This window comes from Rhinatrema bivittatum, chromosome 4, assembly GCF_901001135.1.
Source record: "Rhinatrema bivittatum chromosome 4, aRhiBiv1.1, whole genome shotgun sequence".
Taxonomy (NCBI): Eukaryota; Metazoa; Chordata; class Amphibia; order Gymnophiona; family Rhinatrematidae; genus Rhinatrema; species Rhinatrema bivittatum.
The window spans coordinates 115,321,540-115,346,689 of NC_042618.1; the positions used below are offsets into that span (position 1 = coordinate 115,321,540).

At 40.4% G+C, this 25,150-nt stretch overlaps 1 protein-coding gene across 2 annotated transcripts in view; it reads left to right on the plus strand.

Annotated features, from left to right (window-relative positions):
• The window catches only part of DPF3 (double PHD fingers 3), a 529,518-nt gene extending 505,085 nt beyond the window's left edge, over window positions 1-24,433 (plus strand). For both annotated transcript variants that reach the window (XM_029598728.1, XM_029598729.1), the window contains 3 exons: window positions 18,682-18,794; window positions 19,681-19,762; window positions 22,717-24,433. In XM_029598728.1, the coding sequence (XP_029454588.1) occupies window positions 18,682-18,794; window positions 19,681-19,762; window positions 22,717-22,787 (266 nt within the window). In that variant the 3' untranslated portion in view covers window positions 22,788-24,433. The remainder of the gene's footprint in view (window positions 1-18,681; window positions 18,795-19,680; window positions 19,763-22,716) is intronic.
• Window positions 24,434-25,150: the final 717 nt, after the last annotated feature.

Consider the following 25,150-nt stretch of genomic DNA (forward strand, 5'->3'; position numbering starts at 1 on the left):
TTCCTCACTACCAAAAATGATGTCAAATCTTCACTGAGGTGTACTGTGCTATTTGTACATGTCACTCTGCATTTAAAACTGGACCCATAACCTCACCTCCCGTTATTAACTGGCCCTTCTAAGGTGAATACTGTGAAGGCCTCCTCAGAGGCTCTCTCTGTCTCTCCCCCTCTCTCCCCAGAAATGGCTATCACACACTGCAAAAATGCCCTTCATTTTCATTAATCCAGCCCAAACCCCTCCCCAATCCCACCCCCTATGAAAAATTTGTATTCGTGCAATGTGATACCATTACTATCGCATGCGTTAATGCCATAACGCATTTTGATGAATGACCCTATATGTTTGGTAAATAATCTCTTCCCTGTATAAGCTTTGTTGTTTTTCTTTGAAAGTCTGAACAATTTATTTGTTAATGCATAGGGAGAGATTAACATCTTTACCTAGGTATCTCCATTATAGAGGAGATTTATGGTACATGCCTCAAAAGTCTGTTAAGACTGAGTAATAAGATAATTCTAGCATGAACAGCCACTCTATGTAGAGGGTTGTTCACTTGATTAAGAGAATTGAGTCACGTCTGTAATGTTTGGCATTTCATAAACAAAAATGCGTGTTGGTAGAAAAACAATCAGTGGCTCTTCCCATATGCACACAATAGGAGAAGATCCTCAATAATTCAATTCTTACGTTAATCAAAAATTGTAGATAAAATATTATTTAAGCCAGTACTGTATTTTATATTCATAGTTTTCTATTTTGAATGAAAAGGAGAAATAAAAGGTTTTAAACTGACAGTTCAGGATTTCAACATTTACTTTTCAGTAAAATTTTGGATGGACAGAAAGAAATGTTGATGGCATTTCTGCATTAAATTGTCATAAAGGGATTTTTCTCCAAATTCTTTTTAAAATTCAGTCTTATTTTAATGTGTAGGGTTTCTAATTCCTTCTCAAATAACTAATGAATATATTGGAGAGTGCAAAATGTTAGAATAGGGCAGAACAAAAGTTGATAAGGATAAAATACTCTCCATGGTGATATAGTTCAACACAGTCACCTTTATCACAATAGTTTGCAGTCCTGCACTTTTCAATTATCCTTATACCCCTTATTATATTGAGGCCTATCATAGAGCATGAGTTTCTAAATAGAGATCAGCAGGAACAGTACATACTCCCCTAAAATGTACAGATACAGTAATTTCTAAACATGTTCTCCTTGGAAACGTGCAATACTATGATAAATCTGCTGTGGGTACTATATTGCAGCACTGTATCTTTTTAAGTAAAATATTTCAGCAAAGCTAACTACTGATGTTGGAATGCTGTTTTAATGCATTTCCCAGCAGAGACTGCAATTGCATAATATAGAAAGATGGGTTGTTGTCTAATGATGTTTAATACTAGGAGCAAATACAAAATTATTACAGGGCACTTGATACATTGCAGACTACACTGTGAGCACTCCATCAATGCTGGACTTTCTAACTTCATTTCTTGCTTTGTTGTAAAACATATCCTGTTTGAAAATATGGTGAAGCAGCAGAGGAAGGTGAGATCCTGCCCTTCAGAGTCCTTGATCTCCTTCACCAGGCCACTATGCTTCAGTACCCAGGGCAGAGCTCTGGTGCAGAAACCCTGAGTGTCTCTGCTGCCTGTGTGGAGCTCTAAGGAGAACATTGTCCTGCTGAGTCTAGCTATTATACCGGGTGCCAGGCGATCGTCTGCACCTGCCATGGTGGAAGCAGCATCTGTAGCAGCTAATGGACAAGTCGATACCCTGGGTGAATTCTCTGAGCTCAGGATTGGCTTTAGGGAGCAGGTCAAAGGGGGTGTACTGTGAGTCTCCTAGCTCTAGCAGCTAGGCCCTTCCCTTCCCAATCTGCTAAGGCTGTAGTAGAATGGGGACATATTAGCAGTGGTCACATTAGAAGCCGTTTGGTCAGCCATCTCCCAAGTGCAAGCAATCTGTTTTGTATTCTGTGAAAGACAGCAGTCTGAGGAAATTAACTTTATTGGCGTAGCAAGTGAATACGTTTAGTGTAACTAATGCTGTGATAGCCAGAAAACAACATAGCTATTCACTAGAAGCTGCAAATATTAGAAAATCAATTCAGGAGCTGTAACCAATACTTCTTGATCGTCCCCAAAGTCTCCTGTTATTTCACCTTGGGAGATGCTGAAAAAGTATCTTCTAGCGGTCTTAAGTGTTGCAGCAGAAGCTATACCTTTCATGAGCTGGCTTTATTATGCACCTGTGAAATAATAGGTGTGCGTGAGGTGAGGATGGGGATGGGGGCAGTGTCGCTCGACAAGTTGAACCTAACTCAGTTCTGTAAAAGATCCCTGGAAAAAGAAACAGCTAGGGTTCCTCAATTGGTGTCATTCATTTTTGAGTCAACAGGGACTGGATCTTGAAATTGCTTTTTTTTTCTATCTACATTGATGGATCTGGTTGTATCCATATTTTTGTAGGAGAATTCAAAGTAGAAAGAGGCAGGCTGTTACTACATGTCAAGAGGTTCTGGCTATTTGTGCTGAATTGTTTCTTTGTCACCCATTCAAGTGCCTGATTAAATACAGAGAGGGCAATTTTCAAAAGATTTTACCCTGGTCACTAAGCTGGAAATTCCCTCTCCCTTTGCACCTGGATGATTTTACCCTTGCCAAAAAGAAGGGATGGGGGGAGGGTGGCACGGGCCAGTAACATGTGGGTATTTCATTTTGAAATCCACGTGGCAACATTCATGGCATAGACTTTGCAGCAGGTGCAAACTACGGGTACTAGTGCACCTGCAGCACTGGCTAGCCCCAGATTTTAAAAGGGAAACTCCACAGGAAATTTTCCTTTGAAAATGTGCTTGCAAGCCTGCAAGCATCCTGTAGGTTTTAAAAATTGATCTAGAAATGCATAGATAAGTTCTACAACCCATCTCGGTTAATCAGTTTCCTTAATAGTAATGGTGCTCTTTCAGGACTGGTGAGGGATGATGTGGCTTTTTGAAAGTGTCCAGCTGTGTTTTTTTTCTTCTCTGTTTTACTTGCTCATAAATAGTAACTCAGTGTGGCTTACAGCAAAATTCATAAAATACAAATCCCGAAATTAGTTCTATTTTACATAAGAACATAAGACTTTCCCATGTGGGTCAATCCAAGGTCCAATGAACCCAACATCCTGTCTCCGACAGTGGCCAATCCAAAGTTGCAAGTAGCGGGCAGATCCCATAAAGTAGATTTAATTCATGTTACTCACTCCCAGGGATAGCAATAACTTTTCTGTAGTCTTCCTAGCTAATAATGTGTTATGGAGGTTTCCTCCAGGAACTTGTCCAAGCCTCTTTTAAACCCCGCTATCCTAGTCGCCTTGATCATATCTTCTGCCAATAGATTCCACATCTTGATAGTACTTTCTACTACTTGTTTTGAATCTGCTGGTTGTTAATTTCATGGAGTGTCCCCTTGTTTTAATGTTATTTGAAAAGATAAATAACTGCCCTTTATTTACTCATTCCACCCTCTCATGATTTTATAAACTTCTATCTTGTTGTCTCAGCTGCCTCTTTTCTAAGCTATGCTACATACTCTTTCATCATAGGAGAGCCATTCCATCTTCTTTATCATTTTTGTTGCCTTCCTCTGTACCTTTTCTAGTTCTGCTATTTCTTTCTTGAGATGGGGTGACGAACTGCACACAGTACTCGAGGCGCAGTCGCACCATGGCTCGATACAGAGGCAATATGATATTTTCCATTTTATTCTCCATTCCTTTTCAGATTATTCCTAATATTCTAAATGCTTTTTAAAAATCTCTTCTGTGCACTGAGCTGAAGATTTCCATGTATTGTCCACAAGGACTCCAAGATCCTTTTCCTGGATTCCCAATGAAGAACCCAGCATTATGTACCTGTATTTGCAATTCTTTTTCCCTATGTGCATCACTTTGCATTTTTCCACATTACATTTAATTTGCCCATTCTCCTAATCTCATAAGGTCCTTCTGTAGTTCCTCGCAATATGCTACTCTCTTAACAATTTTGAATAAATTTGTGTCATTTGCAAATTTGATCACCCTCACTTGTTCTTCCCTTTGCCAGATCAGTTTTATGAATATGTTAAACAGCACAGGTCCCAGTAGTAATCCTTCTGGTACTCCATTTCCATTAATGACCTTTCTCCATTTGGAAAACTGACCATTTAGTCTTACCCTCTGGTTCCAGCCTTTTAACCTGTTACCAATTCATAATGGAACATTGCCTCCTATCCTATGACTTTGGGTTTTTCCTGATGGGGACAGTGCATCAGATTTTCAGAAGGCATTTGACAATGTCAACCTGCTCACCTTTATCTATATGTTGGGGGGGGGGGTCCTTCTCATACATTGATTCTGCCTATTATTTCCCCACATAGTAAATAGATATCAGTAAATAAGGACCAGCTGGCCCACTCAGGGTTCCTAGTTGCCTCTGCATTGCCTGCTTTAGTTTTGGCAACTAGGAAGACTGAATGGGGCCAGCTGGTCCTGCACTAAAAGATCTCACAACTGTTAGCTATACAAATCTGGCTGCCTGCAGGAAGTCTCTTCTTTTCCCTTTTACTATTAGCTGGGGAACATAGCCAAGCCATCCTGTATGCAGGCTGGGTGACCTGCCTCCTCCCACTGATTATCCTTAAGAGCATATCAAAGTCCTATTGCATCTTCTTGCTGGTTGACCTTGCCTCTCCCTCCTCAGTGGTACCTTGATCACTACAGATCATCTTTGTCCTCTTCTCTGACTCACTAGTATTCTGAGTAGATGGACATGTGCGTTTCCATATGCAAACCGAAACAAAGGCATCCTCCCTGTTTCTATCTCCTACCTCTCCCTCTCCCCTGCTGTTGCCTCTGCCATGTGTATCTATTCCACATATGTCTGAACTTTTTTAAAGTTCTGATTATTAACACTCCTATGAGTAGGGTATTCTAGGCATCTATCAACCTCTCCTCCCTCTTTTTAACATTTATCATGACTCCTTGTCATGAAGCTTCTTTTTCTATGGAAAATGCTACCTTCTTTATCTTTATTTATATATTCCCTCCTTTACTTTAGAAAGTATATTTTGAATTCCCTAAGCCAGTCTGTATAAGGTTTGTCCTGCAGGTCCTTTATCAAATTTGTAGCTCTTCTCTGAATTGCCTCCATATTTGTTTATTGATTTCTATTTGACTTCTTAGGAAAACAAAATGAATATGATAAGTTGTTAAGGGCACTTTTGTGTAAACTACCCTGACTTGGAAGCCTGTATATCTCTGATGACCATTAAGCAGGAATGTTTTCCATCACAATATATTTTAGGAATAATGAACAGTCTTAGGAGTCATGAGTGAGAGATTAGGTAGAGGATTGGGGAAAAATGAACAACTTGTATTGGACATACTGGAATAAGAGAAGTTTAGGTACCAGATCTCCTTAGTAAATGCACTCTTAGGGGTAGATTTTCAAAAGTATGCGTGGGAGTACATGAGCGCGCACTACCTGACGCGCACACATGTACACCCGATTTTTTAACATGCAGGCGCGCACAAGTTATAAAATTGGGGGTTGGCGCATGCAAGGGGTTGCACACTAGTGCACCTTGCGTGCGCTGTCGCCCGTTGGCTTCCCCCGTTCCCCCCCTAACCTAAGCTTCCCACCCCTTCCCCTAACCTTCCCCCCCAAGGCCTACTCTAATCCCCCCCAGATTCTTTTAATACCTTTTGCGCCTGCCTGGAGCCCTCTGGCCCCGCCCCCACCCTGCCCTGGACCGCCTCTTTAGTAAAGTCCCAGGACTTAGACTTGTCCCGGTGCTTTTCGCGCATCGCCGGGGCTTTATAAAATAGGCCCGGTGAGCATAAGCCGATTTACGCGTGTAGAGCTTTGAAAATCCGGCCTTTATTGATTAAGTGTGGTACCGTTTTCGATCCATGTGCATTAATATCAACCTTATGCTACTTTTATGTCAAAGCACATCTTTATATATTTTGCTGTATAATTTCTGTTTATGTGGGGGGGAAAGGAGATGGTGTGATCTTCTGAAGGAATTTTCTTTGCTCTGCATGCTTCCTTTCTTCTTGTTTTGGCCTATGATGCCTTCTAAGAGGAAGGGTAACCCTGCAATGGCTTTGAATCCATTATCCTAGTTGGAGTGTGAAGACTTTTTTTGGAGAGGGGCCCAGTTGAGGAAGGAATTTCCATTGCCGCATCCAGCGAGGAAGCCATAGTCACAGCTGGAGAAGAGGTGTGTCTCACCCCTCCTGACTCTCTAACACTGGTATTGTGTCCATTACATTGGGTTCCTGGCACAGACTGATGATGCCGAGGGATAAGCGGCACAATCTTGGGGTAGTTGCAGGAAGAGCAGAAACATCTTTGGAAGCTGCAGAAGCTGGAGGAGGACTGTCTGCAATTGCCTGGACTCATGGTGGAATAGTTCGATGAGAAGGTACTGTGGCTGGAATTTTGCCGTTTTTGCTCCTGCAGAAACCCTTCCTCTTGCCCCCCCAACTGTCAAGCGCCCAGTTGTAACCTTAGATTCAATATAGGCTGTTCTTGGAACATTGGATTCATCTCTTAATGCTGCCTCTAAGGATTTCTCTACTTTGGCAGAATCTGTCAAAATGCTGACTAATAAACAAGAAGAAGACGCCAAGAAATTTAATAAGAACATTTTGGAGATTAATGATGAGATCAGAGAAGTTAAAACTGTAAATGCGTCCTTAGTTCAGGCCAAAATACTAATGTGTATGAGACTGGAACAACTAGAAAACCAGGTGAGACAGTTGAATCTTTGTTTTGTTAATTTTCCTAAAGTGCCACAGCTTTCTCCACTGGAAACTCTTAAGAAATATTTCATTGAGATTCTTTCTATACTTGAGGAGGCTGTTCTATCATTAAATAAGGTATATTGTTTACCTTTTAAGAGAAAAGCATGGATTATTATGGCTTGAATGTTGAAGGATACTTATTTGGAAATTTTGAAGAGAATTGACAGTGAAGAGTCTAACAGAGCTAATTTATTTGCATCTTTTATATTTAAACAAGATTTGGATCTGTTTTTATCAAACATTTTTCCAAAAAGGTTAGAGGAATTTATGGATCAGCATATTTGGGTATTTCATAAAGTAAAAGATCTACTCAGGAAAGAAGGAAATTATTTCTGGCTATGTGCCAACAGACTTTGGCTCTTGGCACTTCCTTTTTTCTTAGCTACCCATGTAAATATTTGGTTACCTATGCACAGGTTAACTATGTTTTTTGGGGGGGTTTTTGTGCTGGAACTTTATTAAATCTGAAAAAATTGGCTGGCCCTACCACAGCAGGGGATGGTAATGGACATGGGATTGGTTGAGTGTTATATGTAAGTTTCTGGGTCCTCCACTACTACCTTTTTCTTATTACTTGTGATGTTGTAATTCTCTCTTGACATCTATTTCATTGTTTCTTTCCCCCAGCTTTAAGATTGTAGATTATAAATTGAGATTTCTTTTGTTGTTTCTTAACATTTTATTTATGTTTGATATTACCGTGAAGTCTCAATATTGCTGCTCAACAAGATATAATATTGTGAAATGGTTATAAATAAAAAGTATTTAAAAACCCAGTAATTTCTATTTATGCAACCTCTTCAACCCAGATTAAGGTATTTAGCCAGGTAACAGTGTCTTGTGCTGTATGCAGTCTCTAATGTGTTGCATTCAGTGATCCAGGGGCTAACCCCGTGAACTACCACCCTTACCTCGTGTGTCAGGCCAGCCACACTGCTCCTTGGCACAGTAAAATGTCACCAACACATCATCTGATAGCAAGTTGCAGGATGCCGCCGACAATGCGCCGCACTCCTCTCTAGGTGTGCACACACATGACCTATTCACCTTTAAAGGGAATATGGCAGGAACGTCTCCGTGGCCCCAACTGATGACATCAGCACCCCTGTCCTACATATGGACAGTGTCCCAGACACAACTTGCCTCAGTAACAGGTCCAGCTACCAAGAGTAGTACATGTTACTTCTCAGCCTGTTCAAGTTTTCATCCCAGCCTGTTCCAGTCTTTGTCTCAGCCTGTTCCAGTCTTCGTTGCCCAGCTTGTTCCAACCTGTACCTGCCTGCCTGCCTCAGTCTTATCTTTACCTCTTCCTTGAATGGATACCCAGTCTGACCTTTGCCTGGACTCTGGATAGGCCTGACTGCTGCCTGCCTCTGACCTTTGCCTGGACCCTCAACCCATCTGACCGCTGCCTGCCTATGACCCTAGCCCTGAGCTTTCCAAACCTGTCCTGGGGACCCCACAGCCAGTCAGGTTTTCAGAATATCCACAATGAATATGCATGAGCTAAATTTGCATACACCTAGTCTCATGATATGCAAATTTATCTCATGCATATTCACTGTGGATATCCTGAAAAACCCGACTGGCTGTGGGGTCCCCAGGACAGGTTTGGGAAGCCCTGCCCTAGCCTGAGCTTGGACCATCTCTTCTGTGATCAGCAGAGACTCACACCTATGTCCTGCTGGCCCCAGCACCCAAAGGCTCAACCTGAGGGGAACATGGGTTGGTATGGGTGAAGGTCCTGACCGGTCTCTGCTTCGCCTGGGTGGTGAGAATCTACAGGGCTCCTCCCTGCAGGTAGAGCCAATCTTGCCTCAGCCCAAGGGTCCAAAGACAACATATAATGTCTCAGGCTCTGGGCTTTACATAAGTTTGATCTTGGCATGATTCATTCTTGTAAGTTAGGACCCATTTAGCAGTGATGCCCTATGCATGACTATAGGTAGTACAGATAGGAGAAGATGTCTCATTTTTCTGTATTCATAATATTAACCTTATTGTTTATATGAAACCATAGACTTTCTTTTATGCTGTTGCTCATTGGTGACAGAAGGCAGGTTCACTGTGTGCCATTGATAAAGTAGTATCTTCACTGTATGAACATGTTTTACATTGGTGCACAAAAAGTAATTACAGTTTCTGTAAAGTACTGTGGAATAGGAGGAGGAGTGGAAATCATTATAATGTAATTCAGGTCCAGAATGCTATTAGTACATTACTGCACTATCTCAGAAGTTGGTAGCTCAAGGGATTCTTCCTTTTCTTCCTGCCCACTAGAGTTTATATTTAAGAGACCATAGTCCCTACTTTCAAAATGACTTTTTGTCATGGACACAATACTTAGAAAAAAGGTTCCATATACTAAACCTGTAAGCAAGCTCAGTTTTGTCTCGCAGGCACTGTTTTGTTTCACAACTTTCTTTCATACAGTTTGGCTTTCAGACATTTTGGCAAGTAAAAAATAATCCCCAAAACTGAAACCTGTGTAAGCTGACAACGCCAGGGGCAGACTGTATTGATACTGTGATGGTAGGCTGAACTTGATGGAGGAATCAGAGAATTTCTGTTTGTTGCAAACAAAATGTAATTGTCATCAAATAAACCCTCCCCACCACCTCTCTGTCTGCCAGAAGTGAGGAAATAACATTCCTTACACACATCTGTCCATCCATTTGATCATCTTCATGATAACAGTTAGGAAATAAGGTATGTTCTTTTTGCATGAATGAGGAAGGATGGTTTAAAATGTTCCCAACACACACTGCTGTCAGCTGATTCATTCATTCTTCCAGCACATTTTTTTTTTATCAGAAGTTGTGACTCACCATGTGAAATAATCCCTTATACTGTCGTACACAATAGATGCTGTGAGGAATGTGGTTTAGATTATACATAGGGACCTCTGTTTCCCAGGAAAAAAAAACTAAAACTGAAATTTCAAACTTATAACAAAAACAAATCAGTGGAAATGTGATTTTTTTTTTTTAGCTATATCATGGAAATTCCTAAATAAAATAAAATAAAGGTCCTTAATTATACAGCATAAGAAACAATCTCAAAGAATTTGAATGTAAGTCCTGATTTGCTGTGACACTGTCATTTTCTCTAATTTGCTTCCTGGAATTTCTGCTGTGCTAATTGTTTTGAATCCGAAAACCAATATTAGTCTTCATTTAGACTTCTTGTAGAATAGCAGGAGTACAGTTTTGGTGTTATATTTGTAAGGGGAATCCTGCTAGTTCAAGCTAAAAGAAGGGCATTTGCTTCAGGAAGTGCATTTAAATGCTATAAATGGAAAATGTGGATTTTATTTTTCTGTATACATCACTGGCAAATCCAAGACCATCAGGTTAGATTAGAAACAGCAAAAACAAACTCCATTGCCTGGTAAAATCAAGATGGATTGCTATAGCAAACTAAGGCCTAGATTTTCTAAGACACCGTGGCATCGTGAATCGCGCGGTACAGGGAGGCGGGGGCGGGCCTGCGAAAGCCGGCAGTGATTGCACCTCTGCAGTGCGATCGCTGCCAACTTTCGCACCCAATAGCGCCATCATAAAAGGTGGTGCTATTGGGCGCGAAATAGGCAGTGAAAAGGCTCCTTACCTTTTCATCATCCACGCTGTTTTTGTGGCGTCTGCCCTGGTGCCGCCCCGACTCCTCCTGTTCCGGTCTTGATGCTGCCCCTTTTTAGTGATCACATGCGATCGCTTTGAAAAATGACCCCCTAAGGCCTGGATTTATCAAAATGCAGTAAATATCACATGCAATAGGAAAAGGGGTGTGATTTATGATAATAGTCTCTTTATCGCAAAGTGTGCTATCTTAGCGCTTTGCATAGATATTACTGCAGAGTGCAATAACTTTTTTGCACTTTGCGGTAAGTACCACAAATATTGCAATTCCTACTTACAACTACGGGGAGAGAGCACCTGGCTATAAGGCCCTCATAGTAGTTAGGTATTAATACCTCTATATGAGGCCCACCTAGTTACTCGAGGTGAGGTTTAGGTAGCAGTGTAGGGGTTAGGGGCCACTTTGAATTTCAGAATGAGACATACAAACAGAACAGTGCTCTCTTGTGAAGATTTGATATCCTTCAGAGTGAGGAAAGTCACCCAAAGATGAGATTTGTGCAATATTCTCTCAACCTAGCTTGATGTTACCCAGGTAGAGAGAGTCCATCAAGCTAGGTTGAGAGAACATTGCACAAATCTCATCTTTGTGTGAGTTTCCTCACTCCGAAGGTCATCAAATCTTCACAAGAGTGTACGGTTCTGTTCGTATGTCTCACTCTGAATGTCAAAGTGGCTAGCAAAGATATCCTTTACTTGATTCACAAAGGCTTTTTTTCTATTTTGGGTGTAGGGGAAAAGGCCCAGGTGAATCAGGTTCTACTGTTGTCGAATCTTTATTTAAGACAGTGTTGATATGCAGTGCCATTAGAAATTAGAAACATCTTATACATTGAAAGTGATACATCAGGAAATATTTGAACACTATCGGCTGAATTTTAAATCTGCCACGGGCGTAAAACTCGCCACTTATGTGCGTGACTGGGCCCTGCGCGCATTTTCAAAAGGGCCCAGCCATGCACGTAAGTGGTAATATGCACACAAGTGCTGGGCCCTGAGAAAGAGGCGGGGCGGAGGCCGACAGGGACAGCGCCCATTAACTGCTGTCCTGGGGAAGCACGTTCTGGAAATGGCCGGCGTGTGTAAATTACTTCTGCTGCCAAGGAGTAGTAAGTAATAAAAAAAAAAAAATAATAATAATTGAGGCAAGGTAGGTTAGGTTTAGGGGGCGGGGAGGAGCGTGGAAGAGGAAGGAAGATTAGGCAGGGGGCTAGGGAAGTTCCGTCCCAGTCCGCTCCATAATTGGAGCGGACTGGGATGGAACTGGGCACTGCATATCAACACTGTCTTAAATAAAGATTCGACAAGAGTAGAACCTGATTCACCGGGGCCTTTTCCCCTACACCCAAAATAGAAAAAAAGCCTTCGTGAATCAAGTAAAGGGTATCTTTGCTGGCTACTTTGACATTCAGAGTGAGACATATGAACAGAACAGTGCTCTCTTGTGAAGATTTGATGATCTTCGGAGTGAGGAAACTCACACAGGTGAGATTTGTACAGTGTTCTCTCAACCTAGCTTGATGGACTTTCTCTACCTGGGTAACATCAGCTAGGTTGAGAAAACATTGCACAAATCTCATCTTTGGTTGAGTTTCTCACTCCGAAGGATATCAAATCTTTCCAAGAGAGCACTGTTCTGTTCATATGTCTTACTCTGAATGTCAATGTGGAGCGGACTGAGAGGGAACTGGGGAAGGCCTGATTGCATCACTGCACGGACTTTGTGAAAATGTATCTCCCCCCCCCCCCCCCCTTGCATGTGCTGCCCATAAATGTGCGCGGCCAACGGATTTTATAACATGCACGCACATGTTATAAAATCGGCACATCCATGTGCCGGGAACTGTGTACACATGAATGCATGTGCTTATATTTTAAAATCTACCCCTATATGCTTAATTTGCTCCTCTTTTTGTTAAATACTTCAGCAGTTAATGATTTCCCTGGTATCTTTAGCCTTTGGCTAAGTCAGAACCTACCACAACTGGAGCTAGAGGTCTGTGAAACTTTTTCATAGTTGTCCTGGCTATTCCTTCCCATTTACACTCTCCCCTACTATCTGACACACCTATTGCAGCAACAGCAAAATGTAGCTCCTATGGGTGCAGTGAGACAGTTAATCAGTGTCACTTTGGAACAGTGGCTGGAACTTCCCCCTGGGTCTGTTAACATTGCCTGTGCAACATCCTCGGGCCCTGCCACACCAAGGAGTAGAAGTCAAGTTTGGGAATCAGACCCAGGTCTCCTGCATGGAAGCACTGCCACAGAGACACTGGACTGGCCCTCAATACCATTTCCTAAAGTTGCCAATGCAAACTGAAGAAACATGTAGCAAAACTACAATTTTCAATTGCAACAGGGGATTTATTGGACTCTGTCCAGCAAATATGCTGTGAATTTTGCCACCATGCGGCTGATGAATTAAAGTCCTTTCCCATCAGTATATTGACATGAACATCATTGTCGCATGCCATATTGGCTGATGTTAATCAGATGCAAATGAGGCATATGTTACCTTACACTCTGAAATATGCACTTACAAGCATGTGTGTTAATGCAGACAGGAACACAAAAGCTTACCTAGAGGTATAGTTTTGTGTTACCATCTATGCATTTACCATACAAACTATTTTGCTGTTCTAATAAGTAATGACCTATTTTGCATACTTTTACATCTCATGACCTCATTAACATAGAATTTGTGTTAACACTATAGAAACTAGGTTAAATATGTTAACAATTCCAACACACATTAACCACTTGTGATTGATAATACAAGCATTTAACATGCATTTAAACCTTGTGAGACAGTTAATGGGCTTTAGTACATTAGCCCCAAAATGTGGTTTGGGATGCATTAACTTAGACTGTAGTATTTTACAACCATATTATCAATAAGGTATACATAGAAGTTCTTATTTTAGATCTTTAAAGATTTAAAACCTAGCATACAAACAAATTTCATTGTCAGAACACATACAAGATGGAATTTCATACAAAATGTAATTGTTAATAGTAACTTCTGGTTTATATTTTGTTTTGATTTTTCCTTCATCTGTTTATTACTTTGTGCAGATTTGAAGTTTATATATTTTCTAAATATTTTTAATTCAGATAGGAAATAGGGGAAAAAGCACAATTTCCTTGTATACTACATTTTTGATTGTCAAATGTTATTCTAAGGTCTATTATAGATAAACTGAAAAAATACATAATCTGTCTGATTATGACTGATGAATAAAAGGCACATTCCTAAATATATTACTGATAGGTGCTCACAGTCAAATATAAACTTGTTGCGTATAATTATTTACTTTTACATTGCAAAAACTTATCCTGCTGTTGAATTAATAATGACAATGACACCCCTATAATATTAAATCCATTAAAAAAAACCCTTAACCTTTCTCTGGCCATCAACATTTCAGTTTCTACCAAAGTTTTTATTAGGATATATGATCTAATGAAGGTTTTAGAATAAACCAAAACATTTGCAGCCATAATTATTATTATATATGTAACTCCTGGGCTGAGGTCCTCACTGAGGAGTTCATGGGCCATCCTCAGTTCTAAGGGTTTAAGCTAGTCACACTTCCATTACAACTCTTAAATACTTCATTATCGGGGGTGGGAGGGAGAGAACCCTGCCTACTCTGAACTTGAAGACAGTCTTGTATACATCAAGAATAATCACTCTGGAAGCTGATTGTGATTTTACCCATAATTGATGATGAAATAGTGAAAATGACTATAACTCTTCATGCTATCCAGTCCATTTACATGCTTGCCTCTTCAATAAATCTGTGACTTTGTAATTCTTTCTTAACTTTCTTAATTCAATCCTGATCCTTGTCAAATTATAAAGGTAATTTAGAAGCTTCCTTCTAAATGTCAGGATGCAGACAGATGTAGCTCAATTAATAAGATACACCATAAAGTCCCATATTGCATACCTTTCTCCAAATGAATAGAATATATTTCTTAACTCTGTCTTCACTATCCAAGTGATAGCATAGTGATCCATACCCCAATAGTGCCACTGTTCTTCTATAGTCCTCACCACCCCACTCAGAATGAATGAGAATTGAAGGGTTATTAAGTCTCTTCAGATGAGAAACTCCTACACTCTCTCAAGATGAACGTTTGAGTTCCTGGATCCAAAAGAAACTTAGGAGAAAGATAAAAATGAAAGCAATTTCAAAGAGTAACCCAAAAATTAGGAAAAGAAGAGTGGATAAAAGGTCAAAAGCTGGAATCATTAAAATGGGAGAAAGGCACCTTTTTTTCTAGTCCATACCCCGAGTTTCTTTCCATGAAATCCAATGGTCTTCCCAAAAACAAAACACGTTGGGAGCAAGCATGATGGAATGCTGTCTTTGGAAAGGGCAACTCAAAATCCACACCAACAAAATGGTGCCTTGGGTTTTTATAGGGCTCCACCACTAAATTCTCCCACATGAGGGAGCTATAACCCAACTAAACCTACTCTTTTCTCTACCCACTTAATTAATTGGTATGCTCCGTTAGTAGAGACCCAGTAGGGCTTTCTCTCTCTCTCTAGTCCAATTTTCTTGATATGCATCCAATTTATGGATGAGCACTCATGATATTTTTTACTTTTCTTTATGCCTGTGCTCTTAAAATCCGCCCCTTATTGTTTTGCTTTGGTTTTGGATGTTTTAAAAGCATAGCCCTGTGTTATTTAGTAGCTAGTAAAGTTTTATTATTTCCTTCAGCATTTTGCTTTCTTTTGTTATCCAGAACTGTAGTATGAAAATAGGAGTCTGCACATGTCTCCTAGCCAGCTGTAGTGGATGTATTGGTGATGTCACAAGCAGAGAATTATAATCTCAGATAGATTAAAGAAGGAATAGATGAATATCGGTGGCAAAGCTCTCATTTTCATGCAGACATTCTCACTCATGAAGACAAGAAAGATTATAGTACAAGGATGGAAATGTACACATTTAGTTCAATTTGTATAAATATTTTAGATTCCCTAGTATTTTCTGATGATCAGTATAGTAGGTCTTTATCTTCTTTGTGCCAGTTGATTTTTCAAGCTTGTATCTTTTTGCCAGACATAATAAGCAGCTTGACCTCTTGTACCACTGAATCAGTCATATTTGATAGCATCTACAGTAGAATATCAAATAAGACAGTAAAACTTTATCATTATAAGGAAAGCAAGTCAGTACTCAAAATAAGTTTGTGTACTCTAGTGTACAAGCCGCGGCTCACTAAATATTAGATATGCAGGTAGAGGCCAGGTGCAGTAAAAGAAAAAGCTCTTTAGAGGTTTATGAAAACAAAGCTTGTAAATAATGTAAAAAGCGTATGATATTTTTGTTTGAATTATATTTTAATGTAAGTAACATATATCAAAAGGTAACCAGGAACCCGGGTGCCAAGGGGTTGATAAAAATGAGAAACATTTTTTACTGCTGTACAATGTTATGATTAATGTTCCTTGAAAACTGGAAAGAAAAAAAAGTATGCCTAGCCTAACTATTTTCTAATTTGTAAAATAAACTGTATGGTTCTTACGTTGTCTTCAAATAATCTCTGCATTTTGATTGCTGAGCATACATGATCTTGGTTAATAGAGTGTAAAATCAAACCAATATACTTTGCTTGTAAAAGTAAATCACACAGTGGCTGTCAGCACTGAACAGTAGAATTCATTACTTCATAGTAGTCTGACTTTGGATGCTTTGTCTTCAAGGCAGAAGTTTAATTGGATTTTTTTTTTCATTAAGCCTATGCCCACATTGGAGTGCCTAGTGGAATCCCCAGTATGACATCACAAAACACTAAAAGCAAGAAAACCAATAAAAATGGAACTCTGATATAATAATATTAAAATATTTCAGTTGTTTTCTCTTGACATTACAACTCTTCTTGGAATGTTTGATTCCCTTATGCTCTCAGCTTAGTGATTTCTGTTGTATGCAAACCATTTTGACTTTTTGACGATGTGGACTGACCAGTTTGATGTTGCTCACCAAAAACCAAGCTACCCCCAAATCAGCTCTGATGCCCACATTGGATATATTGGGACAAGGGTACCTTTGAGTTGGATATTAATAAAGTAGGTGAAAGAACCGCTAATATCTTAAAACAAACAAACAAACAAAAATATATACTAACCATACAATAACCACATCTGATAAATTATTCCAAATTCAACTACCCTAGCATTTCATGAAACGGAAACTGAACGAACAAAAATATTATTGTATCTTGCAGGAATGCAACCTGTTTGCTTCAACCCAACATACACCTAATATTGCCATCTTTTAGATAGCTATTGGGCATCAGGATATTGTAATACTAAGATCTGTATTTGATTCATGAAATGAGAATATGCTCTCAGTTGCAAACATTTACTTCTAAGGTCCCTAGTGATTCTCTACCCAAACCCAAATATTTCAGTGTGTTGGGAATTTAAAAAAACTGTGAAAACTCCTAAATATTTGCTTTTTAATCAGTTGACATTTAAGGATGACTGTTGAAAGAAAACTGAAGTTATGGCATTTTTGCTCATTTTGATTGATATCTAGTTTGACCAGCAGGAGTTTTCTTTTTTTTTTTTAGATAGTTGGTAGATACCAGATACAAGGATGAGTGAAAATTATATCCAAACTATGCAGTCATTCAGATATACATGGCTAGGAAGTGCTTTTAGTCAATCAGAAAAGTTTTCCTTCCTGGCAAATACTGTGTGAATGTATATATTTGTGGATATAGATATATTCATATCCAAACATATATATTTATTTATTTATTTATTTATTTGTATGCACGCTAAATCCATAAGCATAGTATCATGGCTTTATATACGCTAATGCAGGGGTGGGTCAGCCCTTAAGAGACACAAAAAGACTGGGTTTTCAGGATATCCACAATAAATATACATGAGAGAGATTTGCATGCACTGCCTCCATTGATTGCAAATCTACCTCATGAATATTCACTCTGGGTATCTTAAAAGTCTGGCCTGTTTGTGGCTCTTGAGGACTGGAGTTGGCCATCCCTGCACTAATATGTGGGTGTATATGTATATACATATATATATATATATATATATATATATAAACACCTATACATTCAATATATGTGTGTGTTTGTATATGTATATATATAAGGGATGTGCGTTCATTGGTCCATTCATTTCGGCGGTATTTTGTACCTCACAAATGGAAGGTAGGTGCACAAAACTGATGGTGTGCATGCATGTAGGAGGCCACCTACATGCTGCATACCATCAGTTTTGCATGCCTACCTTCTGTTTATGAGATACATGCACACTGCTGAAACGAATGGATGAACGAATGCATTTCCCTAATATATCTATCTATCTATCTATCTATCTATAGATATAAATCCATGGTACTATGCATACAGCCTTAGCGTGCAAAGAGAATATGTGTGTCATTTTCCCTGTGTTTTTCCCTATTCTGATTTGTTTTGCAGAAGGAAGTTTGACTTTTTTCCCAGAATCTTCACTGCTGATTGCTAATGTGGTACTGCTTCTACACAGAACGGGAATCAACAGAGCATGTAGTGGGTGGGGGGAAACAATAATCTGGCATTTGTCATTTTCCAATAGATGTGGCTTTTCTGCCCAGCTTCCTTCTCCTTCTGTTTTGGTTTTGGGGTTTGTTTTTCTCCCATTTTATTTAGTATTTCAAAGGCTAACTGTGTGATTTGGTTTGTGCGCCCAGCTCCAGTAATAAAGAGCTCTTAACAATACTTTCCTCCATAAACTCAAAAGATTATAAAAAAATGTAATGCAACATAATACTACATATCTGTTACAAACCTTTTTACTTTGGTTACAAAGTGCATGATTTTTGTATTTACATGAACACTGATATTTGAAATGGGAATACAGTCTTGTTTCAGCAGTACCTTTCATGCCAATAGAATTTGTTTTGGATAATGAAAGTATTCCCCATTTCAGTTAAGACCATTCTGAGTTTTCTTAAGAGCTCTCAGCAAAACTGCTTTTGCCCATCAGTGGGAGGGGAGGAGTATGACTGACTTCTTGTGCCCAGCAGCGAAAGGGTTAATGCCTGCTTTTCTTCTTTTGTATGACTTAGCTGCAGTCCCTGTTGTGATAAGTCTACATGTCTGTGTGTTAGAAATATACTAGTGTGGGGAAAATACACCATCTCTATTTCCTGTTTTCATCCAGGTCACCCCACATGTCTGCAGTTTACAGTGAACATGACAGAGGCTGTCAAAACCTATCAGTGGCAGTGCATTGAGTGCAAATCCTGCACTCTCTGTGGTACCTCAGAGAATGATGTGAGTTGTAATTGTTTTGGTGGGTAACTGGTTTAAGACCTACTTGAGACATTTCTGGGCACATGACAGTTGCTTAAGAATGGCACATGAATAATCATTGAATTTCCGTTGTTAACAGCACCAGTCTCATAATTGACTTCACCAATAACCATCATGCAAATTGTATTGGTAAATGAGTTACTCCTGACTCTTCAGAGGTTAATGATACAGAACCACTGCACTCATTTACCTTTAGTTCAAGAGGATTGTAGCATGCAAATGAGCTTCAGTCACAAAATTAAGTAATAATACTCCCGAATAGGTAGTCAGAGGGTATAAGGCAACGTCTAATATAGTGGACACTGTGTAAAACACAGTTTTTTGTAAAACCAACTTTTTACTTGTTTTTCTAAAGCAGAAGTTGCATGCACTACACCTGCTCCAAATGCATGCCACTTGTTACTTAAAACTCCCCCAAAAGACGTTTTACCATGAACACAGTTTAACAGGAATAGACATCTGTTTAGTAGAATTGTACTATGGTTAAAGCTGGAGAGAATAATTGTGGGTGTCAGCATGGTATATGACCTTAGAGCACAGTGTTTCACTGGTTAACTTTCATGAGCTATTTTCAGATCACACTGATATGATGTGGAAGGTTTCCTCAGTGAAAAGGATTTCCATTATTCACCCCCCCCCCCCCCTCCCCAGGGTAAAGGACAAACATTGCACTACTCAACTTTTCAATCTTCTGTGAATGCAGAATCAAACAAAATGAAGACAAACCTCACAGTAGTTTAATTCACTTTAATATGACTACTAGTGGTTCAATGAAAGGTGTTCTGCACGTAAGATATTTGTCCCCAGCTTAACTTGCAACATTCCCTCCCTCTCTGTTTTGCCTCAGGAGCAGCTGCTGTTCTGTGATGACTGTGACCGTGGCTATCACATGTATTGTTTAAATCCGCCGATGGCTGAACCTCCAGAAGGTAATATTATGGCAATTTCAAGTGGTGCTCCAGTCACAACGATTTCTTTCTGTGCAGTGTCAACCTACCAGCGGTTAGGCAGTCTCCAGACTGAGCCGACATTGCTTGTTGCCAGCTCATGATTCCCTGGGGATTGGACAGGAGGGAACGCCAGTTGTGTAGGTGAATCATTTATGGGGGCAACACATCTTCCACCTGAGATGCTATGCGCTGATGCTTTATGCAAAACGTGTAAAGGTATCTCACCTCTCACTGGTTTCCAGAAGTAGGAAGTGGGCAGATATGCATTCCAGAGCAAAGATCCAGAAACAGGAACTGCAACCAGTAGAGAAAGCAGTAATCTCGTAGGATTTACTGCTGTCTTCCCGTTAACTTCAAAATGTATAATACCTATGAAAGTGATGACCCTTGTGCTATACTGTTGCTGTATCTTTAAGATACAGTCAGATGAATCTAATGTAACTACAAAAAGATAAGTTAAACTTTGAGATCCTAGAGACCTTCTCCTCCAAAACAGGTCATCTTGGGCCAAATGTAAATTAAGACCATCACTGATGAGGGGGAAAAAATGTAGTTAGGAAGATCTTTCAGGAGCTAAGAGGGATATTGTTGTTTTGAGGTTTTTTCTTTGTTCAGGCTATTGGTGCCCCGATATAAGCTTTAGAGGCACCGTTGCCTCCCATAGATATAAATTTATGAATAAGAAAATAAAAATCGTGCTATAAAAGCACACAGCAAAACAAAGATGAGAAGAAAAGGCCATGCAGATTAAAAATCACCCACTACATTGATACTAGCACAGACTGTGACACCTGTCCAAAACATGAAAGACAGGCAATTTTCCCATGTCCTTGTCATAAATCAGTGACATGGTGTGCAACAGAATTAACAAATATTCAACAGGAGCTGTAATGTAAGTAACGTCTACTGTGGCCTCTAGAACTGGACTGAGATCACCAACTCATTTCACATAAGTCACCTCAACTAGGATTTGAAATGGTGACCTAGAGGTGAAAAGCACTGTGACTGATCCCCAAACCTTTCAAAAGAAGGGCCACATAGGACATTTCCAAATCTCCGAGAGGGCCAGGGGACAAGTTGTGAAAACTCCTCCTTGAAATTTGCTGAGCAGGGTAGGGACAGAGTTTGCTGAGAGAGGTTTTGGGGAGGGGACCAAGTCGGAACACTTCAGTGATTTGAAATGTTAGGGAAAAGGGGAGGCAGGGGGCAGGGTTCCCAGGAGTGAAGGGATATAGAAAATAGAATGTCAGTAATAATATTTCTAGATTTCTTCAAAGTTGGCAGCCAACCCCCCCCCCCTTCCACAATATTTGCCTGACAAGAGAAGTAGAGGGTTGGGAGTGTGGATGGTTGGCGAGATGCAGAGAGTGTGTGTGTGTGTGGGGAGGGGGGGGGGTGCACGCTCGCTCACATCCACTATGCACTCTTGCCCCCTTCTCTGCTTCTTTCCCCTTTTCCCTGCCTCTTACTCCCCTCTCTTGCAATATGCCAGATTTGTGTTTGTGAGCAAAACACCCTCTAGAAGCCCAGGGAGAGATGCTCAGACTTGGTAATGAGTTGTACTAATAAGGATTTCTTCACGCTGAGCTTCATAAGCCTGCATTCTTAAGAGATGATGTCCATGCCCTCTCCCCCACATTTCCAAAGAAATGGCAGCATGGTTGGGAGCTCTAGGAAGCACTATCCTTACCAGGCTTTCCCTGGCAGCCCTGCAGAACCAACCTTCCCTTTACAGCAACCAAAAACTCCTTTACTGAATCTTTTCTCCCTGTTTTTGGCCCAAATGGCTTCACCTGCACAAGCAATACTAACCTCAGCAATGCATAACACAGCCAATCAGTGGTGGCCTTGCACTGGCATGTCCCGCCCACACTGCTCTGATGTGCTGCTATTTGCATTTTCAACTTAGTGTCTGAATTGATGGTAGTGGTGGAATGCGCTCTTAGGGGGCCAATGTAATACAGTGTGCTCAGCTGAGCACACTGTATTACATTACACTGAATTTTAAAAGCTGTGTGCATACCAAAATCAGGAGATGTGCACACATGTAGGACATGTATGCATGCGCTGGATTTAAAAAGCCGCCTAAATGCACGCGCATCTCCCAATATGCGAATATCTCAAGCCAATTCAAAAAGTGGCGAGGTTTGAGCAGTGCATGTGCATTCCGAGGCATGACCAAGAAATGTGCACACAAATACACGCCTGGGCGCATGTCCAGGTCCAGTGCCATGTAACGTTACTTTTAAGTGTAACTTAAAAAAACCAAACAAACATAGAATATGGGGTAACGGGGGGGGGGGGGGGAAGAGAGCAGGCTAAAGAACCAGGGGGGTTTGGAGGACCTAGCTCTAATCTGGATGAACTGGTGAAACTGGTCATGGCTTGGATGCACGCCTATTGTTAAAATTCCCCGACTTGACTGGCATAATGCAGCACCCCAATGTGCGTGGCTATGCACACAGTTGCAAAATAGAGGACATACATATGTGCACCTATGCTATTTTATAACCCGGCTCTACATGTTATAAAATAGCTGTGTCTCTGGGCGCATGCTGATATACATGCGTCAAAGTGTGCCCGCGCGCTCCTTGGAAAATCGTCCCTTAAAAATCACTTGTGCTGGAGATAAAGAATGTCTTAGGAAATTTTGTGTACTCCGTGGACCTTACCTTTCAAATCTTGTATTTTTTTGTCTCTTGAACTGGCATAATGCAGTATGGTGTCTAACTAGCACATTGTGTCTGCAGGTACTACAAGATACATTTTGTAAGAATGTGATAACTTGCAGAATTTTATGTGCTTTGAACATATTGCTGAGGTTCAGAGGAAAAAGGGAACGTTTGGATTTCACAATAGAGCCCTAGAATATATAGGGTATAATTGATAGAAGTTAGAGACTGACACTGATACGTCTATTATTGATTTTACAGGGAGTTGGAGTTGTCATTTGTGTCTGTGCGAGCTAAAGGAAAAAGCATCTGCCAACACTGGAAAGTCCTAAATGTTCTGCAAAATGAGACAAAACTGATTACTTGAGTCAATGTCCTAGTGCCCATTTCACATCCAAAAACAAAACAAGAACAAATGCATTGGTGCGTAGATTTCACTGTGTAAGATGTCCTGACTGTCTCTGCTAGAAAGACATTTTATTTGAATGTCCAGAATCCAACAAGCAACCTACTGGGCATATTTTCATTTTCTTTGCTTCAGGATGACACTGGACCTTTTCTGTATGTTCAAGGGTAAAATAGGTATGTGAGCACAGTAGTTAACTTTTGTGTGGTCTTGTTTCATGAACTATTTTGAATAACTCACTCATTGTACACTTGACTCTTGAGTTACTTTCTTGAAAGTGATTACAGAGGACTTGTTCCCTGTAGCTTTGAACAGTGTTTTATTACTGTATGTGACTTTCTGAGTTATAAATTGCTGAAATGTGTTTTAAGACAAAGGGGTTTTGGGAGAGGTGAGGGGAACACACCGTTTTAAGTGATTACTTCATGTAGGAAAGTGGACTGTCTAAGTTGATTCTACTGGGTCAAACATTAAACCAGAGGGAAGAAAAGAAAATTATATTTAGCACTTCTGTGTCTTCAACTAGTAAGTAATTTACTCATATGGGCCTCTAATCTGTGAAATTTAAAGATCTACAAAAAAGTATGCTCAGGAATTTCCATGGGACTGCATGAAATAGCTCTAAAATCAACCGTAGTATCTTTGTTGCAACATGAGAAAAAATGACACCAGTTGTATCTCAACAAATACTTAGCAATACATAGCACTTGGGGATTTTGTGGAACTGAAGTCACAAAGAGTAGAGATGGAATGCCATAGTGAGGTTGTAAAAATGCCACTTCAGAAGTTGAAAGTGTCAGAACCATTAAATCATTTGGATCACTCACCAAAAGTCAACAGTGGAGACGGTGTTCATTTACACCCCGATTTTAAAAAGGCTGCATGCGTAAATTTCGGGGGCCATGCACATATCCCTCGATACACGCCAAAGTGCCAGCCTGGGCATTTAATTGGAGCGGACTGGGAGGGAACTGGGGAAGGCCTACTCGCATCACTATGCGTAGCTTTTTAAATCTCTTCCCCACCCCCCCCCCCCCCCCCGTGCACACGCGAGTCCCGACCTACACATAGAGAGAACACATACATTTGGTATTATGTAGCTGTTTGCCTCTGGATCAAATTTCTATATCTCTAAAGAGGCAACAAGAAAGCTAACTAGTTGAGTAAAAGGAAGGGGAAAGTTCCAAAGTGTGACTGGGAGCCCATCCTGCTAGATTTGTGAATTAACCCTTGTGCACAAGGATCTTACTTTCTTTTAGCGACCAAGCGTCCCAGTTTCTGGAGGGAGATTTTAAGCCAGTCCTGAATTTGACACCCCCATCCTGATGCATTCTGGAACCTGTAGTGCTGTTTTCAAATAACAAGAGCAAGGACTGCACATAACACAATGTACTGGGATGTACAATCAAAAGCTAGGACTGACCTGAATTCTCCTTTCAGGAACTGAGTCACTTGGCAGCTCTGCTTTCTGTCCTTTACAATAACTGTCCTGATGTCATGAACACCAGATCTAACTAAAAAAGCCATCTGATATTTTGAATAGTGCCAGATGATATATTTGAGATTACTGACTGCTTTTCAGACTTATCCCTTCATTTATCAAAATGCGCTAAGGCGTTTTTGCATGCGTTAAGGGCTTATCTCATGCGATAGCACCATATCGTATGGTGCGATGCAAATTTGAAAAACAGGAGGAGTTAGGTGTGGGCTGGGTTAGCCAGTCTGTGAAGTGCTATTGCACAGACTTAATGTCAATTTTAACTACACCTTTTTCAGTAGCATTAAGCCATGCGATAGCTTGCGTTACGGTTTTATTGCATTTCACGATGTCTCCTGAAAGGCCTGTTTTAGTAGATTTGAAGCTCCCAGAGCACCAGCCTAGCCATCTGGGGGGGGGGGGGGGGGGGGGGAGAGAGAGAGAGACTGGCCATAATGTTGTCTCCCTAGATAGGTATTTGTATACCTATGGTAGGCTCACCTAGTAACTCGAGGTGAGGGTTAGGTATCAGTGTAGGGGGTTAGGGGCCACTTTGATATTCAACATGAGATGTACAAACAGAACAGTGGTCTCTTGTGAAGATTTGATGGCCTTCGGAGTGAGGAAACTCACCCAAAGATGAGATTTGGGCAATGTTCTCTCCACCTAGCTTGATGTTACCCAGTTAGAGAGTCAAATTGCGATAAACTGTATATTAGCATAAAACACCCCCCTTTTGCGATCGCATGCGATACTTAGAGCATTTTGATAAATCCAGGCCTAAGTAAGATAGCTGGATAAATCTAAAAAAA